This window comes from Etheostoma spectabile, chromosome 12, assembly GCF_008692095.1.
Source record: "Etheostoma spectabile isolate EspeVRDwgs_2016 chromosome 12, UIUC_Espe_1.0, whole genome shotgun sequence".
Classification (NCBI taxonomy): domain Eukaryota; kingdom Metazoa; phylum Chordata; class Actinopteri; order Perciformes; family Percidae; genus Etheostoma; species Etheostoma spectabile.
The window spans coordinates 21,685,498-21,707,257 of NC_045744.1; the positions used below are offsets into that span (position 1 = coordinate 21,685,498).

Below are 21,760 nucleotides of genomic sequence, written 5' to 3' on the forward strand. Positions count from 1 at the left end.
AAGCTGTGTGGCGTCATTGATTTGCTTTCTTTTTTCTTTTTTACATTCCATTTAAAAAAAACGATCTGTTATGTTATGTAGTTGCATTGTGAACGCAATGTGCAACATAAACTGAATGAAGGTAACTAAATAGTGTAACACTTGTTTTACAGCGTTTACCAATGGAAAACAAGACCTCCAATTCCTCCACCAAGTGGTGCAGATTATCCCAATCAGCAATACGAGCATTGTGAATAATTGACACTAATTAAATTAAATAACAGCTTCTTGCCGGAAAAATGACCAACACAATATCCAACTTGTTCCCGAAGCATTGTCACCATCATTTACAGCATCAAAGTTCAGTGGCGGGGAGCCTCGGATACAGAGCACAGCCTCTTGTCTGGGAGGACGATGATGGACGATTCTCATGTGACCCAAGTTCTGAAGGAAGACATAGAATTGGGGATGGCAGCTCTGAAAAAAAAGCAAGTAAGCAATAGATTATTTCACATCCTGAGTAGATGGTAGAGTACATCAAAGTTTGACTTCCTGATGAAGGGAAACAGTCCCCCCCCCCCCCCCCCCCAACCCCTACCCAGAATACACCAGTTGTTGTTATTTTGAGATTTGAGTCAGTAAATGTCTGTCAAGAAATTGACCTGATGTACTTCTGTGAATGAATAAAAGCTTAATTGCTGGCATTAAACCATATAGCCACGGTCTATGTTGGATAATCAGAAATAAGAAGCAGTGGATGTCACAGCTATCTCTCACTGAGCCACAAGATGGCAGCAAATGTGTTGACTGACTGTGTGATACTGCAGAAAATTTGGTGTTAGCAAGATGCAGAATACTCTATAAAAAAATGATATATTGTTGTTGATGTTATTGTACATACCGTACATGTACACCAAAAATGTGTATAAATAACACAAGGTGGGATGACAATACTTTACGAGTTGGTCTGTGTGAAGACAAGACAAGACAAGACAAGACAAGACAAGACAAGATGAGTGTGTTAGTTTAGCACCTTTCAACAACAAGACAATTCACGCTTTAAAGAGTAGAATGAAAAAGAATACAAAAAAAGCTAAATACAATAAAACCAATACATGATCAAAATCAGTGGCAAAACAAAGCAGTTTTCAATACTTGTGTTACAGATGTGTATGGAAATTAAACATCACATTATCTTTCATATTAAGTACGTTGCACAATTGGTTTATTTACATTTCAGCATACATTTTAGCATACTATTTGAGCAGTTGCACATTTTGTTTCCCCATCCTGTATATATTAAAATATTTGTTTATTATCAAATATTGTTATTATTATTATTTCATGTATATTGTATGTATGTACATTTTATCCTAGTATTTCATTTCTATTTATATTCTGTGCTGTGTGACTGATGTACCTGTGCTGCTGTAACACCATAATTTCCCATTTTTTTGAGATCAATAAATATCTATTTCTCTATCTATGTTCATCTAAGTCCAAAAATGGTCATCACAGGGCTGTGGTGGCTCACCTGTCTAGACCTGTGCTGCGTATTCAAGGCAAAAGAACCAGGTCTGATTTAACATGATCCGCCCCCCCCTCCGCTCCCTTAATGGTTGCTATTTGGACCAAACTCTAGTTCGTTCATTGCTTGAACACAGTTTTCAAATCTCTACACACTTATCCCATGGTTTAACCACAACCTGCCCAACACTGTGGGTTTACAGCACTGCGTTTAAATTAACTGTTAACCATCCATTAAAAACAGAAGAGATTTCAGTCTGGGGCCTATCAAACACTGCTGGTTGTAATTTTAGCTGAAAGCCTAAGCAGGTGTCTTGTTTTAGACCAGTTAGTGAACGTATGCATTTTTTTCATACAAACACCAAATAAGATTTATACATCGTACCGTTTGAGAGAAACAGGTAAAAGAGCAAAGATTCCAGTATGCCCAGGTAAGATGTCTGAGGTTAGATACACAGCTATAAAAACCAAAGTGTGAAAAACATTACCTTTACTATAGTAAAACTGCGTTATTAATGTTTTTTCAGAAAGTAATGGAGGTGAAAGCAGTGGAAACCGCCCATTCATTAGTATTTAGAGATGATGCAGACATCCACTGTGATGAAGACAACTAGGTGCCTGATTATTATTCTTATTCTTTGTTACTATATGTACCTTTAGTTTATTCTTCCCAGTAATTCCATTAACTACAAGAGACAAAATACTACATTGAAGCAAACTGCTGATTTTCCTTCTTGTTTACCTCACGTGAAAATTGGTAAATTACATAAAATCTATATCTTTTCTTTAAATAAACTATTGAGTAGTTTGAAGTGTGAATTGAATTGAAATGAGTGACAGTGTGTATTATCTCAATGAGGGTTGGTGACAGTGCTTGGCTGCACTGAGCCTGTTTAGAGACGTGTGTATGCTGCGGAGAAATCCCACCAGAAAGCACACATCATGATTAGGCTACTTTGTGCTGACTCTTATGGGATTATCACATCCTTCTTATTATTCTGATGGCACACATTTCTGTTTGTAGCATGTTGAAACACTGTCTGTAAAAACTGGTGCAGTTTGATACTCTCAGCCCACTTTTTCACTGATAGATGCATAGCCACCTGATTTGGCCAAAGGATAAATTTCCTCTCCAAGAAGTAGTAAAAAGCAACATGCTTGGCCACCCCCTATTCTATACTAAATTTTTTGGATTGCTAAACAACAGTGGGCACAGTTGGAGCTACACGTGCTAAACTCTGACTACAGTCTGCACTACCAACAGTCACCTGAGCCAAACAGTTCACATCAGCTGCAAAACTTGCTGTTCTATTACCACGGATACCGTCACCTGGTAACTGAATACTAAAGAAAAGTTCTTATTTTGAAGACACCAACTTATGATATAGCTACAAGAGGAACTTTTATATGATATCTCCTTGTATTTGTGTCTGTTTATCCACAACAGACACCAAAGGAACATACCTCTGGAAAGTGGTGTGTAACCTGTGAGTTACTTAAAAGGAGGGGTGTCATTTCTGATTGGCTAGTTTTAATTAAGGCTAGTGTGTGTGTGTGTGTGTGTGTGTGTCTGTGTGTGTGTGTGTGTGTGTGTGTGTGTGTGTCTGTGTGTCTGTGTGTGTGCTTGTAACAATCATTTTACAGGACAAACATGACTAATAATCAGAAATACAATTTGGACTGAGAGTGGTTGTTGGAGGGGGGGGGCTGCAGGGTTATGTCCCATGACGTCTCTGTCTCCTGCAGAGAATCACAGGCGTGCACATAGATAGATAGATAGATAGATAGATAGATAGATAGATAGATAGATAGATAGATAGATAGATAGATAGATAGATACTTTATTGATCCCTGAGGGGAAATTCAAGGGATTCCTTTCATTGAGCAGTAGCCCATGCCCACACCGGGATCTGGATAGCCGAGATCGAGGAAGGCCTGGCAAGAGGTTAAAAGAAAAATGTCGACTTCAGGATATTGCGATGAAATCCTCTGGACCTCCGATCCTCGCAGCGCTGCTCCACACGCTGATCCTTTAACAGCTGAGCGCAGCGCGTGCACGCGGCGGTAGGATGAGTAGAATATGTGGGGATGATGTGCGCGCATCAGGGACTAATCCATCTCTGTCGGGAGCGGAGAGATCAGGGATTAAAAAAAAAAATATCTTAGCATATCTTCAATAATCTGCTGAATACTCCAAATGAGCAGGGACGCGGAGGAGAGGCGAGGAGGTGGAGAGCTCCAGGACCCGACGCTCTGGATGGCTGCCCTGCTCTCCGGATTGACCTGCCCGCTGAAGGGCCGTCGAGCCAACCCTCCCCCTCCGCTGTGAGCACTGACAGGAGACAGCCGATATATAAAGCCCGGCAGCAGGCTTCCAGCGGGCATCCGTCACCAGATCATCATCACCCTCCTCTTCTGCATCTTTTCGACCTGTAACCTGACTTGGATTCATTCTTGTTGTTGTGTTATCAGGATAGCACAGAGCAGGAGCAACCATGTCTCACGGATGGGGATACGGACCAACTAACGGTGAGGAGCTCTCATCAGAGATGTTGAGTTTTTTCTATATGTAACAAGTTGCTGCCCCACTCTGACATCTATTTTGCATCACTGCAGACGATAATGTGCCATTCCTCAATGACAATTTCAGTACTCAAATGTTTACATTACCACAGTAGCATAACTTCCATTTAGAGTTGATATTTTATTGAACAATTCAGTTTTAAACTCAGACTGCTCAATTGCTTAAACAGAGAAAAGTGTGTTATTTTACATCCAGCCATTCTAGAGGCCAGTTAGTGGCTGGGGAGGTTGTGCAAAACATATATAAAAACTTAAAAATAAATAAAAAATAAGTGAACTATTGCTAGAATTTGAACTACCCCAAGAATTAACACTGGCTAAAACATCCAGGTCATTCATTTATAAATTGACTTGAAAATGGGAACATTTTCAAATGTGGATCCTTTACTATTGATGGATTAAAATGATTTATTGAGTTATGAGAAGAATGTGTATGAAGGATCTAAAATAGCTTCTTATAAAGCTACAGAAGTAAGGACAGAGATCAGAATTAGCCACCGGTGGGTACATTTACTTTACTCAGTTGCAAGGTACAGCCCGTTTTTACTTCCATTTTACTTTTTTTTTTTTACTTTTTTTAAATGCTGCTTAAACTGCAATGCAGTACCAATAGTACACTAGTAATATCATGCTGGAAGAATAGTTGAATAATTGTACTTCTCTTTTCACTTTGAGTACATTTTTCTGATAATACTTCTGTATTTTTACTTACTCCTAGTTTTTACAATTTATACAATGTACATTTTTTAACTGTGCTATCATGGGAAGTATCTGAACACTTCTTGTGGCACTACTGCCTGATAGAACAAGGAAAAAATGGCAAAGAAATGATAATTGTTATTTTTTTAGACTGGTGAAATAAAGAGGCTTGAAGAGGTTGGTGTGGAAATACTCCACACACTGAAAAATAATAGAATTGGACAAAACAATGTGCTATTAGCGTGTCCTTTTCTAAATATTTGAAATTGGGTTTGTAGGACCTGAAAAATGGGGACAAGATTTTCCTGTGGCTAACGGGGCCAGACAGTCTCCCATCAACATCGTCCCAGGGGAGGCCCAATACGACTCCACTCTGAAGCCTCTAAAGCTCAAGTACGACCCCTCCAACTCCAACGGCATCCTCAACAACGGACACTCCTTCCAGGTGGACTTTGTGGACGACACAGACAGTTCTAGTAAGCACCGCTCAGCACCTATAGTGTTAGGACACAATGAGGACATATAGACATTTACCCATGCACATCTGACACATTGCCATACCTAAACATGATAAGTTGATTTCCAAAACTTCCCAAAATGACATGAGACCGTTTTATTTACCGTCGCACGATGGCGGGTTAATAATGTAACGTTATGTAATGTAACCGGCTCAGTTTAAGCATGTAGTAAACATTTTAAAACCAAATTAGTTACGTTTAGGCAACAGAAATAAACTTTGGTTGAGTAAAACATCAGCGATTGGCTTAAAATGAGTCACGTTAAACTACTGAAATCAGAGACTAAGGGCCATAAAACTCATGGGTAAAAGTTGATTCATTTCAAAATAACAGTTGACGGCGCACGGACCCTGATCTCCAGAGAAAAGTGTTGAGAGGTCGGAGCCTAACAAGACATTTTGGGGCATCACGATCTGCTCGCATTATCGACCTATGAGGTTGTTTTCTGGGTGAGGACAGAACATTAGTCGTCCTCGAATACATGTACTTGCTTTAAACAGCTTTAGCAGCAAATATATAATTTTCTACAACAGTATTAGCATCGGTTGACTTTATCTGGCTGTCTTGTTAATGCCTCCACCCCTGCGTGTACTGTGGCAGATTAGAGCGCCGGATGATGTCAGCCCTGTTTGAGTATCAGGAGGTCAACAGGACATCTGCGCCCTGCCTCACCCTGCTGCACTGTCACTGACACTGGTTATTAAACAGTCATCCAACAGTACGATTTATCTTTGTATAGCAGCAATAAATGTAATACATAAGTATAAACTAAATCCAATACATATAAGACATAAATAAGCAATGTACAATGTAGACTCTCTGAGTTTATTATGGCACCAAATATTGCCCAATATTATACAGAAGTTAACAAGAACATCCCTAATCATGAGCTACCAGACAGGGTCAACAGAGACTGACTTATGTTTAATATTCAGACAAATAAAAATAAAAAAGAATGGTCAAAACAGGCAGAGATTATGAGACAATCTCCAAAAACCCATTGTGACATATTTCCCATGATGCACCTCAACAGTGTCTTTTATTAGAACTTCCCCGTCATGGTATACACCCACACCTTTCAAAGTCCACACCTCCAGTTTGAAACAGGCTTGTAAGTGTGTATTCTCCATGCCAACGACATCATCATGACATCCTCAGTGTGACATCCTCAGGGCTAGCTAGAGTGGTAACCATGACCTTTACTAATGTGTAAAAGTCAGTGGAGTGCACCTTTAAAAAGTGATGGAGGATGTCTTGCAAGGGAAATTTCACAGGACATGGTTCTGTGTTTAATGGTTAAAAAAAACAAAACTTTTAATTTACCATTTCAATTTGCGCCTTTAACTCAGAGAACTAATGAAACCATGTTGATCCCTTTGATAAACAGGACCGCGGCAACACATGTTCAAAGAAGAATACGCATATGACATTAAACAGAAACAAAAAAAAGCATTAAAATGGATTCTGAACAAATCGAAGAACACGTCATTACCGTGTGCATGATACTGACGAGCATGGATTTCCTTGGTGTTGGTGTTGGATCGGTCTTTTCCTGGGTGCATCACTAACGATGTGTTTGTTTTGTTCTAACCAGCCCTGACAGGAGGTCCTATTTCTGGAACTTATCGTTTGAAGCAGTTTCATTTCCACTGGGGAGCCAGTGACGACAGAGGCTCCGAGCACACTGTCAATGGCATCAACTTCCCCTGTGAGGTACTGAAGCTGCTGGAGCGCCTGCCTGCATCCACCACATGCAGTAACAGCGCCGCCATTTGTGTCATTTCATGCACAACTCGCTTGCGTGGTGTTAACCCTTGTGTCGTCTTCCCGTCAAAATTGAAAACCAACGCTTTTTATTGATGTTTTTAACTTCTTCTTACGTTTTTGTCCCATTTCTCGACACTTTTGACGCTTTTTTTCTTTAAATGTTTTGTCACTTTATTTGACAGTTTAACACTATGTAACACGAACTCATTAACTTTAGTTTTACAGGTATTTTTGCAATTTGTGTTCAACAAACCTCATTTATAGGAAATTATACCTAATGTTTGAGTTAGAAAAGCCGAAATTAGAAATTATTAAGGCTAAAATTAAAGGAATGGATGTTGATGGACAATCACAGACTGGAATATGTCAAATTTTACTCATACTATTTCAAAATCACTTTAATTTGTTTATTCAAATGCAATAAAATTGAATAAGACGCCCCAAAATTAATGAAAGTAGAGATTTGTACTTGCCAAAGAGCGTTGTGTGGAATCAATCATGTTATTTTGGGTAGTTAAAAAGAACATTGATATGTGATATAGGAAAACGGGTCAACATGAGGACAACATGAGGGTTGATGGTGGTGCTATCCGTCTTTGTCGAGAGGCTTATAGAGTTGAATGCGTTCCATTTCCAAGTCAGATTTTTCTTGTTTTCATTAGCTCTAACCAGGTTAGCCATTGTTGCCATGCCAGTGTATGTTACGCTGTTTTTGAGCGTAAAAACAGAGTGACAACATTGTCCACGGATAGAATATGGACAGCCCTGCGTGTACGACTGATTTAGTGAGATACAAATAACAAAGATGTGCTTATAAGCTACAGCTTTCACAACCTGTTGCAGCTGTGTTTTTTAGCTCGTGGTACTCGGTGGTTGTCCGAGTTCCGGGGTCAGAAATCCGAGGTTAGGGGGTGTGTTACTGACTTTGACCTCGGGAAATCCGGGTTCCGAGTGCAACTGGAATGCACTACATTACATTAGGTGAACAATGTGAAAGTAACAAATCTTTTCAATTAAATTTCCATTCCATTTTATTTATAGGGTCAAATCACAACAGGAGTTATCTCAGGACACTTTACAGATAGAGTAGGTCTAGACCACACTCTATAATTTACAGAGACCCAACAATTTCCAACCCCCCTCCCATCCAAGGGTGAAGATTTGACGGACAGCCCCTGACTCTTGGTGGGCGGCCATCTGCCGCTGCCGATTGGGACACAGATACACAGATATAGAGAAATATTATTCATAAAAATTACAGCAGGTGGTCTGATGAACAGTAGCAATATTAGTAAGTAACAATACAGATAACAGAACCATGACTAAAAATAATGAAGGCAAGGCAAGGCAAGGCAAGGCAGCTTTATTTGTAGAGCACATTTCAGCAACAGGGCAATTCAAAGTGCTTTACACAAAATCAGTTAAACAGATAAAACACAAGTACAAACAGTTAAAAGTCATAAGCATTAAAAATCAATAAGACACATGAATAGACAGTTAAAAACCAAATAGAAACATTAGGACGCATAAAACACAAGAATAAAAGTTACAGTGCAGCATAAGAAATTTAAAGAAATGAGCATTCATTTAAAGAAAGGCAACATCAAAAAGAAAGGTCTTCAGCCTTGATTTAAAAGAACTGAGAGTAGCAGCGGATCTGCAGGTTTCTGGGAGTTTATTCCAGATATGAGGAGCATAGAAACTGAAAGCTGCTTCACCCTGTTTAGTTCTGACTCTGGGGACAGAAAGTAGACCTGTCCCAGATGGCCTGAGAGGTCTGGGGGGGTCATAGTGTAGTAGCAGATCAGAAATATATTTTGGACCTAAACCGTTTAGTGATTTATAAACTAGCAAGAGTACTTTGAAATCAATTCTTTGAGACACAGGAAGCCAGTGTAAAGACTTCAGAACTGGAGTGATGTGATCCAGTCTCTTGGTCTTAGTGAGGACTCGAGCAGCAGCATTCTGAATCAGCTGCAGCTGTCTGATTGATTTTTTAGGGAGACCTGTAAAGACCCCGTTACAGTAGTCAAGTCTACTAATGAAGCATTGCAGGGCGTAGCAGGGCATTGAAGAGGACCATGGCTGCAGCTGCAACCACGACGTAGGCGCCACCCCAATCCAAGGAGATTTGCAAGATGGAAAAACATCAGGACTCCTAGTAACAAGCTCCCTGGAGCCAAGTTAACAACAAGCATTAATGGGACATGAATGCACACGGGTGGAGATAGAGAGGAGCTCAGTTTGTCAAAAGAAGTCCCCCAGCAGTCGGAAACTATAGCAGGCAAACCTGGGCCAACCTACAATGGGTTGGCAGGTGAATCCAGCAACTGGGAAGAGAAGCAGAGACAAGGAAGGGGTGCCATGTCTGCAGCAACACACACCTTCCCTTGCAGATGTATATATATATATATATATATATATATATATAAATGTATATGTATACCAATAAATCAAATGTGACTATTGTCAGGCCAATAAACAAAGGCATGAATAAATGGTTCAGGAAGAAGAAATGTACAGATAAACACATAAAAAATCCTCATCACCTCGGTACTGTATTTTCAAAATCCTGACTGTGGCACAGCCGCGAGGGGAACTATAGAAAATGATCCAGATAAAGTCTTAAACGATCACAGATGGGCCTCCCACTCTATTCTTTCCGACATTTTTGGATCTAGACGAAAATAATTGCAATTGGCTCTTGTCTCTTCAGATCACTGTCTCATTTTACAGGCTAAACCGTTCATGCAAACAGCTAGGAAAAGCAATTAGCTGTAATTTGTATGTGTACCACATATTTATTACTGTAAGCCCCACACGGACCGCTGATGTACCGTGTATGACCGCGAAGATTGCGTAGGGACGAGGTCAGGGTGAATGGTTGGCTCGTATAACTGTCAAGAAGGGTAGCGGAGATTGTGTCCCTAAAGAATTTAAAGGGAAAACACAACTTTCACCCAGTACACGGATGCTTGTGTGCTGAAAGTACTTCTTTAGAGGGCTGGTGTTTAATGGTAACCAAAATCTTTTTTCTAGTCTTTTCGGTGCCTAGACATCCTCTGTCCTAGCCTGGCTCCGCCCTCCTATGTATTTCCGCTCAGTTTTCATTTTCCTTCTCTGTACAACTGAATGTACGAGTCTGGTAGGACCAGGCTACCCTGTACCCAGCTTACAGTTACCTTTCCTCAGCCAAACTCAACTAACGATTGCTTAACATCACTGTCACGCCGTAATTTCATAGGATATCATATGCGTTGTAGCATAACTTTTCGTCATGATACAAAACCGTTTTTGTTCCACCCCACACTGGTCCAACAGAGGAGCAGCTTCTCTAAGAGGCTCAGACAGTTTAAATGCCGCACGGACCGCTACAGGAAATCATTCCTACCACAGACAATAAAACTCTTCAACACGTCATCCCTGGGTGCTAGATGAGACTCTGAGACACCCCAACATTACAATAAGGACAACCGGCACGATTGGGTCATTTACATTTTAGCATGCTCATACTTAAACAGTTGCACATTTTGTTTTTGTTTTTTTCCCATCTTGTATATATTTAAATACTTGTTCTTATATTTTATTCTTATATTTTGTTATTATTATTATTATTATTCATGTATATTGTGTGTATGTATATTTGGTGTGCTGCTGTAACACTGTAATTTCCCATATTTTTGGGATCAATAAATATCTATCTATCTATCTATCTATCTATCATACAAACCCAATCATGAGAATGCGTTAAATAAAAACACTATTGCTCGTGATAGGTTGTGGATAAGATGAGATACTGTCTGTAGCCTGTGCCTTAGAGGTCAAACTTTGCTTCTTTTTCCTGTTAGCTTCATCTGGTGCACTGGAACACTAAGTACCCTAGCTTTGGCGAGGCAGCCAGCCAGCCGGATGGACTCGCTGTGGTCGGGGTCTTTCTCAAGGTGAGTTATCAGTGATTCATGCAAGTACTTTTAAGAGAAAAGCCAAATAATTAACACTGAATCTGAGTATTGTTAACTCAACCTTGTGTATATTTGTGTTGTGCTCTAGATTGGTGCTGCCAACCCCAGGCTTCAGAAAGTTCTGGATGCCTTGGATGCTATTAAGACTAAGGTAAAAAAAAAGGTCCCAGAATTCACAAAACAGATTTCCTGAATACAAATGTGCTCATGCCTTCTATGAACAGCAATTAATAAGTTTTTAAAACTGTCAGCTCAATTTTCATGATAAACAGGAGCAACAACTCCTTCCTTACCCCCTCTTTTCCCTCCCTTCTTCCCTGACACCTGCAGGGAAAGCAGACCACCTTTCCAAACTTTGACCCAAAGACTCTCCTTCCTGGTTCTCTGCATTACTGGACCTATGATGGCTCTCTGACCACGCCTCCCTTGTTGGAGAGTGTCACCTGGATCGTCCTCAAGGAGCCAATCAGCGTCAGCCCTGCACAAGTACTTCACTTTCTTTACAAACTTACGCACTTCAAAATCCAAATCAAAAGGAATGTTTTGACTATTAATGTACTTGCCTTTGGGAGACTAAGGTTAGCTAACTAGCTCGGGTCTTTCTATGCTGTTAGGAAAGTGTGATGAAGCAATAAGTTGTCAAATCGTACTTTTGTAGAGACTGCCTAGTTAGCAAGTGGTTAAAAATGGTAGTTGCCGGTGCTGCATAGGCCATGTGATTGATCAATCATCGACATACACTCACTTCAAGACCAATCATTGTACAAAGTTCCTCTCTTGCAGGGCGAGGACCGACTCAAAAATAGGAGCTAAAAAAGGCCATTTCAAAATGGCGTTCCAAGATCTAAATAAAATGGGGGGCTCTTAGAACTATGAAAAGGTTTCTTGTAATGTGTTACTTGTAATGGACACAATCTAGTGTTTTTGTCACTTTTTCCGATGTTTTGGTTGATTATTGTCTGACGTTTTTTGGGACTTTTTTGTTGTTTTTTCCAACATTTTTCTTTTGTCACGTTTCTCAACGTTATTTTATAAAAAAATAATTCTTCAAATACCATAAAATGAAATAAATACCCACGTTAAATAAATGTAGTGAACTGATCATCCAGATTACTCGTTACTCGTTATTTTTTGGGACAGTTTGTTTGAAAGAAACCCAAATTTCTGATATAGAAACTTTTTGAAAATGGGTGAAATTTGACCCAAAGAAACAGACTCTTCCTAAATGCAGCGGAGTCTGAACACAGCAGAAAAGAGACAAAAGGCAAAAACAAAAAAAGCAGCCACTGGAACATCTGTATACAATAATCGATAATGTTCTATCACTGTATCGATGCAGAATCATCCAGGTCCACATCGATGCATTGAGTCATTTCAGCACAGCGTTTCAGTCAGGTGGTCTGGCGCGACTGCTGCTGAATTCTCCAGTTAAAGCTGAAAGTGCTCATCTTAAAATGAGAAAATATAAGACTAGTGTCATGCCTCAGGTTGTCTGAGAAAAAAAAAAATGTCGCAAATTGCTGCAGAATTAAGAGCGCTGGCTATTCCCTCATTAGTCTCAGATAGTCTTAAAGTATTTTTCAAATACCTTCCTACACACTCTTATTTGGTAGTCATCTCATTAAGTGTTTGTGCATGGTACAGGGGGCCAACATATTGGTCCTAACACTGTCAAGTGTCAGAAGCCATATCATGCTTTAGAGCAGGGTGGGTGTGAGCATTGAGGGCCTTCTGTTTTATTTAGATTACACTGACTCCCTGTATCTCCAGTGGCCAGTTTGCTCTTTATCTCTTTACATGATTAATGCCACCCTGTACTTTCACGTGACATAAAACACTCATAGGTAAAAGGCTCTTAACGTATCAAAAGGCTTATGTGTAACGCTCAGTTTATCTCCCCTAAATATAAGATAAATGTACGTGTATGAGGTGTGCTTTTGTAGAAGACTATTTTCTTCTGCAGTGTATAAATTAAGCCACCCATGCAGTAAAGAACAAGGCAACATAAAAAAAGAAAGAAGTGCAAGCCTTGCTCAGTGAGCCTGCTGCGGGAAATTAAATCCAAGCTTAACAGCTAGCTAAAGGCTAAATGGCTCCCAGAGGAGTGGTTGTTTATGCCACATTGAGGCTTGCATGCTCGTTTCTGCGTCTGCAGGGCTGTGTTCTGCACTATCATGTGCACATTGTAGATAACAACCACCGCAGGGGGGTGGGAGGTGGGTGCCCTGTCTAACTGGCGCGGAGCTTTACTCCGGATTATCACTCCTGCCACCGCCAAGTGTTGTCTGGTTACATTTCATAGGTAGGGTAGGAAACTTATGTAAACCACATTACTAATCTTGAACCCATTTTCTGTTATACTATGCTGGAATAAGGTTCACAACAGTAATGTTTATCTGACAAATCTGCTAAAAATAATAATCTAATAAGCTTTAATTGCAAATCAAGCATCCCCAACAAAACCAATGTGGACTTCTATGCTTTGAATTAAATACAGTAATGACAAAAATAAGGGTTGCTGTATATAGCACGATGGCTAAGTGGTTAGCACTTCTCCCTCACAGCAAGAAGGTTCTTGGTTTGAATCCAGGTTGTTCTGGGACTTTCTGTGTGGAGTTTGTATGTTCTCCCTGTGTTTGTGTGGGTTTTTCTCCGGGTGCTACACTTTCTTCCCACCATTAAAGACATGCATCCTAGGTAGGACTACAGTTGAAAAATTGCCAATTGGCGAAGACTGGCGCATTAACGAAATGTTAATTAATGTGCATTGTCCTAATCAAATAAATAAATAAAATAGATTGCTGTATCCAAGTGGAGGTCAAAGCTAGTTTCAGGACACAGGTCCATTGATTTAAACTTTAAATCTTGATTATCTTTTTTTTTCTCTCTTTTTGCTTTCTCTGTGTCTCCTTTCCTCATTAGATGGCCAAGTTCCGCGGCCTCCTCTTCACTGGAGAAGGAGAATCTCCATGCTGCATGGAGGACAACTACAGGCCTCCTCAGCCTCTAAAGGGCCGTAAGGTCCGCGCCTCCTTCAAATAAACCCTGCTTCATCTCCATAGCTTCCTTACCCCCTTGGGGCTCATCCTTCCCTCCTTTCCTGAACCTTCGTACTCCCATTTTTCTTCATATGCAGTCTTTTCTTAGCTTGTATAAGCCCTATTGACATTAACTTGAAATGTAGAAACTTCTCCTTACACGTTTTATGACATATACTACCTGGATGTATCTTGAATAAAATAACTTTGAGCCGTTTTTAAGCTTTGACACCATCAAGACATTGGCCCCATTTACACTTTTCAATTTGAGTGTTTTGTATCCAGATTAAATCCAGTCCACCCTCTAGTCCAAATATGGCCACTTCTGGTTTCAAAGAACCAAGATGGCGACAGCCAAATGCCAAACTTGAGGCTTCAAAACGGTAGTCTACAAACCAACGGGTGACGTCACTGTTGCAACGTCCATGTAAACACGTTCTACAGTTTAAGAATGAGACAGAGAACCACAACTAATTTCACTGTTATTTTTGTGTGAGTCTAATTGCCGTTATCAAGAGGACAGAGACAGACCATTGATCTATTTAAAAACAGAATCCGACACTGAGTGGCTATTTTCACAGACTTCTCACTGAAATAGGTGACTCTGTGGGAGTATTAAATATCATATACGTGTCTTGGAGAGAGAGATGCATTTACATCTTAACACCTGGCCATAATGCACTTCAAACCACCAAGATCCGATCTACCAAGACGCATTCAGTAACTATGTATAAATGGGGTCATAGATTGGTCACATATGTGCCATTCATAGAAATATTACATATTGCATACGCATTTTCCGCTTGGTCAGACACTGCCTTAGCACTAACACCCATAGCCTAAGAATGTAAGTCTATATCAGCCAACACAGGTTCCAAGGGACTAGTGATCGACTGAAATTGTCACAAATACTAACGCTGGGACAGGAATTCTGACCCCTGACCTTGTTTTGTTTGTAACATGTTATGCAACCAATTTCTTCTAGTCACTTTATAACTAATAATCTAAATTATTTTCTTATTTATAAGAGTATAATTTTCAATCAACAGTAATATACACTGTGTTAGCATTGTTGCATTGAAGTGAAAAATGCGATGATTTGTGCTATATTCTATATATTCTTCTAATTACAGGCAAAGGTACAAAAAACTATAAATTATAAAAAAAACATAATACTCCTTCCGTACTTTTTAATAATTATAAGTAATATGCTTTACCTTGTTTGAAAACGAAAGCCTTCATCAATGCCCTGAAGCTTCTTTCCGTGCATTTATTGTGTTGTGATATTGTTCTGCAGACAGCTGCTCAGATTGTCAAAGCTCATGTTTTTATCAAAGCCTTATTTTGTCAGTTTGAGACAAAGTGATCATACTGAGTTTGGCCGTGACATTTTGCAGTGGTGACTATACATTTATACATTTATGCATTGCGACAACCCCCCATCCATTGGCACTTTTTTTACAAGTGGGGTTTTAGACTTATGATCACCTCATGATGGTAATGCTACAGAATGCCTCAGTATGTTGTGAAATTCAGCCCTACCTATTGGCTGATGGCTCAGTCTCAGGCCATGTCTACCCTAATGCATGTAAAAAGAAAATGTGACGATTATTGTCTGTGTCGGGCTTCCAGCCATTCTGGGTGAATGGAGTTTTTTTTGTTGCAAAAATCAGCCCCAACCCCACTGGCACATCCGCATTACTGATGCCATGGATCAACTCATCTGTCTACAGTACTACAGAGTGTCACTCCATGTTTAATAAAAACTATCAACTGAACTACCTATCACCACAGTGCATTAACATATGCCTTTATGACTCATGTCAATGTTTCTTGAAATACTCATAGTTTCCCAGCAATGTCTGGAGTCATTACTGAAACTAAACTGAGATCAATGGCAGACCAGCTCAATGTTACTTTCAATGTAATAAAGCACTTTCAGAGTGTGGCTTTAGCTGTAACATTTTACAAGTGTGTCGCTTCTGTCATATTACAGATGGAAAATGTTTTTTTGTGAATCTATCATGTCATAACGGACAATAATCGTATCAATAAAAGCTCATAACTTGCAGATGCGTCAAGTTGTCCTTCTTTCGCACAACTCCTACATGTTAACTTTAATTTGATCTACACGTTACAGGATTACTCAACAGAATTTAGTTATCACAGATATTTTACTGTTTGCGGCACTGAGGATAGCAATGTGTGCGTCCTTGCGTCCAGATTAAAATATCTCACCATTGAATGGACAGCATAGACATTCATGTACAGACCTTTGTGGTTTCCAGAGGATGAATCCTAACTTCCTTTGGGGATCCTCTGTCTTTTCCTGTAGCTCCTCCATTAGGGTTGATATTTGTGGTTTTGAGTGAACTTTCTCAACAACTGTTTGAGGGATTGTCATGTAATTTGATTCAAGATTGGTTCCCATTGGTGTTCCCATGACAACTAATCTAGCACCATTATCAGGTCAACATTTCACCTTTGTCCAATACTTTAGTTTATGACCTGTTAGTTTAGCACCTGCAAAACTAAAGAGGAATATTCACTCTGTTATTATACAAATTACATTCACAAAGGCCCAGAAATACACACACCTGCAGACAGGAACCACACACACGGAGAGATATCAGAGCGAGCAGGCTGCCCATGGACAGTCGGGGCTTCGGTGCCTTGCTCAAAGGCACCTTGGGAGGGCAAAACCGATGACATTCCCATCAGCCTCAGCTGATCTTCTTTTGTGTTTAAATGCCAACCATGCATCAGCATGTTGTCACTGTGAGCATGTTAACACGCTAACATTAACATTCCGCTGTCCTGTTGTCCAGAGTACATCAAGTATTTAAATTAAGTATAATGTATTTTAAAGATGCCAAAGTTCATAAGTACAACTCTATGTTGTAACATCCTTTGAGTGAAGAATTTTACTTGGTTAAACCAAATTTTAATGAGGGCGGATGGGATGCTTTATTGCAATAATTAATTCCTTTCACATGATACTTTACACAATGCAGACTTTGATATAATTAGGAAAGAATTACAAATTGAGATTCTGTTATGAATCAATTGTAAAACAGCTCTGCTGCATTTGGAGGAGGATGAGTGGTATTGACTGGTGAAAGCCTTATGTAACAATGTTTGGCTGGTAGTTGGTGTCTCTACCAACACTCCTTTGTTTGAGTCCTCATCATCACAAACCATTAGCTGGATGGTCTTTGTTGGCCATTTAAAAGTCTCTGACAGTCTCTTTCAGTGTCTCAGCTGCAGTGAAGGATGGGAGGGGTGTAGGGGGAGTTTTTTTGTTTGTTTGTCTTTTTATATTTTTGGGGGAGAAATTAGCTCATTCCACCACTGTGGAGCCAGAACAAAGAAGAGCCTGACTGAGATGAGCCACCAGGATCCTCTGATGGATGGAGAGTGGATTTTACATATGTACAACTATTACGACTTTTTGTCTCAAAGTATTTTTAAAAAATCAAATAATTTCTTTCATTTCTTTCATTATCTTTTCAAAATCTCTGATATTTTCTCAAACACTAATACTCCTTTGTAAAAGGAAAACCACATCAACTATTAGACAGTAATTACCCTTTTGCTTATGATACTGTTTCTTTTCTGTTCTGTCAACGGTCCAATTTCTCTCCAGTCCGTCCTTGTTCTTGTCCTCTCCTGATTGAGAAATTTGGAAAGGGTATTAATGAGAGGACAGATTGGGCAGCGGCTCCACAGAGCAATGCCATGTCCACTTCAAAGACAAACTGGTTACGTTTCCTGCGTGTGGTTGTGCATGTGTAGCGTGGCCGTCAGGATATGAAAGGGGCTTTGATGGATCTCTGCTTCACAGACTAGACCACTGTTTCAGTGAGAGACAATGACAGGCTGAGACAGATGAGTGAAACCGAACTGAAAATGGTGAAGGATTTTTAAAGATAAGGGCTGGGTTGTGATTGTAAACATGGTTTTTATTTAATCTGTTGCTGCTCTTCATGTTCTGCCCTGCTTTGATAGAGAGATGCATGACTAATCCTCTGTGTTAACTCCAAATATTACGTAATGAAAGGATTCCCCAACCAGCTTCCTCTCTCTGGCACCACGAGCACCCATCCCCCCGCCCCACAATGACATACAATGCCACTCACGGCTGAGTGACAACAGTAACCATGGCAACTGCATGTTCATATCATAAAATCTAGAAGAAGGGGAAGGTGAAGAAACAGCTTCTTTTCATTGGAATATTTGCAGGCTGAAATGAGCAATGTGTTTGTGGCTGCTCGTCCTCATGGGACCATACTTTGATTATTCTGCAGGTGTTCATGGTGTTAGACATCATTATATGTGTTAATCAGTGCAAAACAGTCACTTCACTTAGACCTTTAAATTCTCATAGGTACAGAGGCCATTGATGCAGCTCTTCAATCATTTTCGATCTTGGGCCCTCTGCTCCAGAATTTGCCAAGTTAGCCCTTCTTTCTTCATCTCGTGTTCTGGGGTTCTTCTCCAGGTGGTTCTCGGTCTGCCTCCCTTCCTCCTTGTCTTGTTTGGTGAGTTCCCACAGGTTGGCATTAGATTTGCTGTTGGGCCAGTATGTACCCAGGAAGCGTCTGAGACACCGGTTGATGAAGGTTTGCAGTTTATTATGGAGTATGGTGGTGGTAATTCTCCAGGTTTCTGAGCCATAAAGTAGAGTGGTCTTTACGTTTAAGTTGAAGCGTTGCGGCTTGGTCTTGAGTGACAGGGTCTGTTTGCCTTCCAGATATTGTTTAGCATGTTGAATGTTGTCCTTGCTTTTCCGATCCTGGCTTGGACATCGTTCTCCATGCCACGTTCCACTGAAATGATGCTACCAAGGTATGTAAAGTTGTTCACATCCTCTAGTGTGTTTTGGTCCATGATTATGGGTGTGTTGTTCTTGCTGTTGATATGCAATACTTTAGTTTTTGATGAGTTTATTTTGAATCTAAGCAGAGCAGCTGTTTATTTCAGTTTTCCTGATTTTTCTTGCATCTGTTGGTGTGAGTGGGCCAGTGGCAAAATCGAGATCCTCTAGCTGCTCTGTCAAGCTCCACTGTATGCCGGTTCGTCTATTGTTGGTTGTTTCTTTCATAACCCAGTCTATGAGCATTATTCCTCTGTTGTTTTTGCACTCCTGGAGGTCTCTTTTCTTGGGGATTTTCAAGATGTGGCCATCTTTCCAGTCATATGGGACATTTTCTTCCTCACCCGATGGTTTTCATGAGGTGGTGAAGAATGTTTGTGGAGGTTTCGGTGTCGGCCTTAAGAGCATCTGCTGGAATCCCGTCTGGTCCCTCCTTTCCCTCCTTTCAAGGCCTTAATGGAAGTGCTATACGATTTTATTGTTGGGGTTAGCACAGATGTGCACCAAAGTTGCCAGACCTTCCTCCACAGCGCTGCAAAAGAGGGTCTGACTAGTCCACACAGCACTCCAGGATGGGAGAAAAATTGTTCTCTGGTTTATTGGCATTTCTTTAAACTAGATTTTTTTTCGATACTGATTCCAGTTTCGGCCTCCAATACCATCTGAAAAGCTAGTTGCGTGTGCACCGCTACGATACCACGTAATTTAGCCTCGAAGAAAATCTACTTTGAAGTTGTTTATTTATGTTCTTTCTCCGTTATGACTGACTCAAACTGGATACTAAAAGAAAGTTCTATGGCGTTCATTGTTTGTGTTTCAAAAAAACTTTAACCTGAGCCAGACCGTATGATTAAGATATAAATCATATCGCATCCATACAGAGTAGTAATTGCCGCTTGTCAGGGAAGCCGCTTTCTTCTTTAACCGTTATTACCGCCTGTGATGGAACCGTAAACCCACCCACGACCTTATCCTTGACCTAACAGCGTCAAAAGGGAGGCCAACAGTCCCGTACTAGTGCGTAATATGACGCTAAAGGAGACAACCAAGCATGTGTTATATGACGTAAAGTAGACCCGACCAAGCGTGTGTTATATGACGTAAAGTAGACCCGACCAAGCGTGTGTTATATGACGTAAAGTAGACCCGACCAAGCAGGTGTTATATGACGTAAAGTAGACCCGACCAAGCGTGTGTTATATGACGTAAAGTAGACCCGACCAAGCATGTGTTATATGACGTAAAGTAGACCCGACCAAGCGTGTGTTATATGACGTAAAGTAGACCCGACCAAGCATGTGTTATATGACGTAAAGTAGACCCGACCAAGCATGTGTTATTTGACGTAAAGTAGACCCGACCAAGCAGGTGTTATATGACGTAAAGTAGACCCGACCAAGCATGTGATATTGACGGTAAAGGCAGAGATGGGAAAAGTACTCACTTTCCGTACTTAAGTAGAAGTACAGATACTTGTGTTAAAAAATACTCTGGTAAAAGTCAAAGTACTGATTAAACTTCTTTACTCAAGTAAAAGTAACAAAGTACAGGCTTGGAAATTTACTTAAAGTATAAAAGTAAAAGTAGCCTTAGAATGACAACAATATTTTTTGCAAAGCTACCTGGATCACACAAATGTTACTAGAGAGACGCTGAGGAACTTCAGTGGACATGGAGGGTACGTCTTTATATGGCAATGGCTACATTTTAAATGGATGTCTGCCAATAGGCCTAAAACATAACATATATGATTATTATTATGACAGACACTGGGACTCCAGGTTAATAAGATTCTGACTCATTAGCAAGATATGAATTCAGTTGTTATCTGTAAGAATTCACAGATCCAGTTTCTATTTTTAATCTCCCCCCTAACATGTAAATGAATCTACATGTATGTGCGTGTGCTCAAATATGGCTTCTGGAAAGAAAATAAAGGATTAAATATGAATAAACAAACTGACATTAATGAGGAAGTTCCCCAGCACATTGGCCAGGAGTCTTTCTTGATGCCTACTGTTTACATCTCTTTCAGATAAGGTCGAGGATGATGGGAATGTATTGCTGCTTGTCTGCCCTTTTTTCTTCATTTTCAATCATGTTGCCATCCATACTACTATGTGCTAACGTTAGCGCCATCCATACTACTATGTGCTAACGTTAGCGCCATCCATACTACTATGTGCTAACGTTAGCGCCATCCATACTACTATGTGCTAACGTTAGCGCCATCCATACTACTATGTGCTAACGTTAGCGCCATCAAGCCTCAATGATTTGCTGTGAATGAATGCTGAATCTGTTGAGTTTTCTTAGTCGTGCGTCAAATGCAACGTACAGTAGATATATTCCCATCCATTTAGATTGAATATGGTATTGATGACATAAACAATAATAACAAAAACTCCAGTGAAATGATGTGAAAGTTGAGGACTAAATTAGGACTGGAAAGCTGATTCTGGTGTCCAACTTGGCCCCAGGTGTATCTGTTAAAACAGACGGAGACAACTTCTCTCTAGCTAAGGTTCCATCCACTTGTCAATTGAATTACAGAATCTGAAGTTTGGTAAAAAAAATAAATTAAAAAAAACTCATGCGAATAGAGTTGGTGAAAGTGTTGATGCTTCATGAAGACCAACGTGTAACCCAGCTAACATGTGAAGACCACACCAAAACCACGAGCTAACATGTGAAGACCACACCAAAACCACGAGCTAACAGGTGAAGAGCACACCAAACCCACTAGCTAACTTACTTTAAATGTGCAAGAACTATAGACCAGTAACAGGCTTAAGTGAACTGACAACATGA

General features: G+C 40.1%; 1 protein-coding gene across 1 annotated transcript; it reads left to right on the forward strand.

Annotated features, from left to right (window-relative positions):
* The first annotated feature begins 3,766 nt into the window (after nt 1-3,766).
* Nucleotides 3,767-14,405, forward strand: cahz (carbonic anhydrase). The gene is made up of 7 exons (XM_032532366.1): nt 3,767-4,035; nt 5,067-5,264; nt 6,901-7,019; nt 10,922-11,014; nt 11,124-11,186; nt 11,366-11,521; nt 13,958-14,405. The coding sequence occupies exons 1-7, from the start codon at nt 4,002-4,004 to the stop codon at nt 14,075-14,077; spliced, it is 783 nt and encodes a 260-aa protein (XP_032388257.1). The 5' UTR covers nt 3,767-4,001; the 3' UTR covers nt 14,078-14,405.
* Nucleotides 14,406-21,760: the final 7,355 nt, after the last annotated feature.

Excerpts from the sequence above, each read along its gene's own strand:
- cahz (XM_032532366.1), top strand. The coding sequence starts at position 4,002 with ATGTCTCACGGATGGGGATACGGACCAACTAACG. Across the intron at positions 5,265-6,900 it reads GGACGACACAGACAGTTCTA|CCCTGACAGGAGGTCCTATT; the intron begins GTAAGCACCGCT and ends TGTTCTAACCAG. Across the intron at positions 11,522-13,957 it reads TCAGCGTCAGCCCTGCACAA|ATGGCCAAGTTCCGCGGCCT; the intron begins GTACTTCACTTT and ends TTTCCTCATTAG.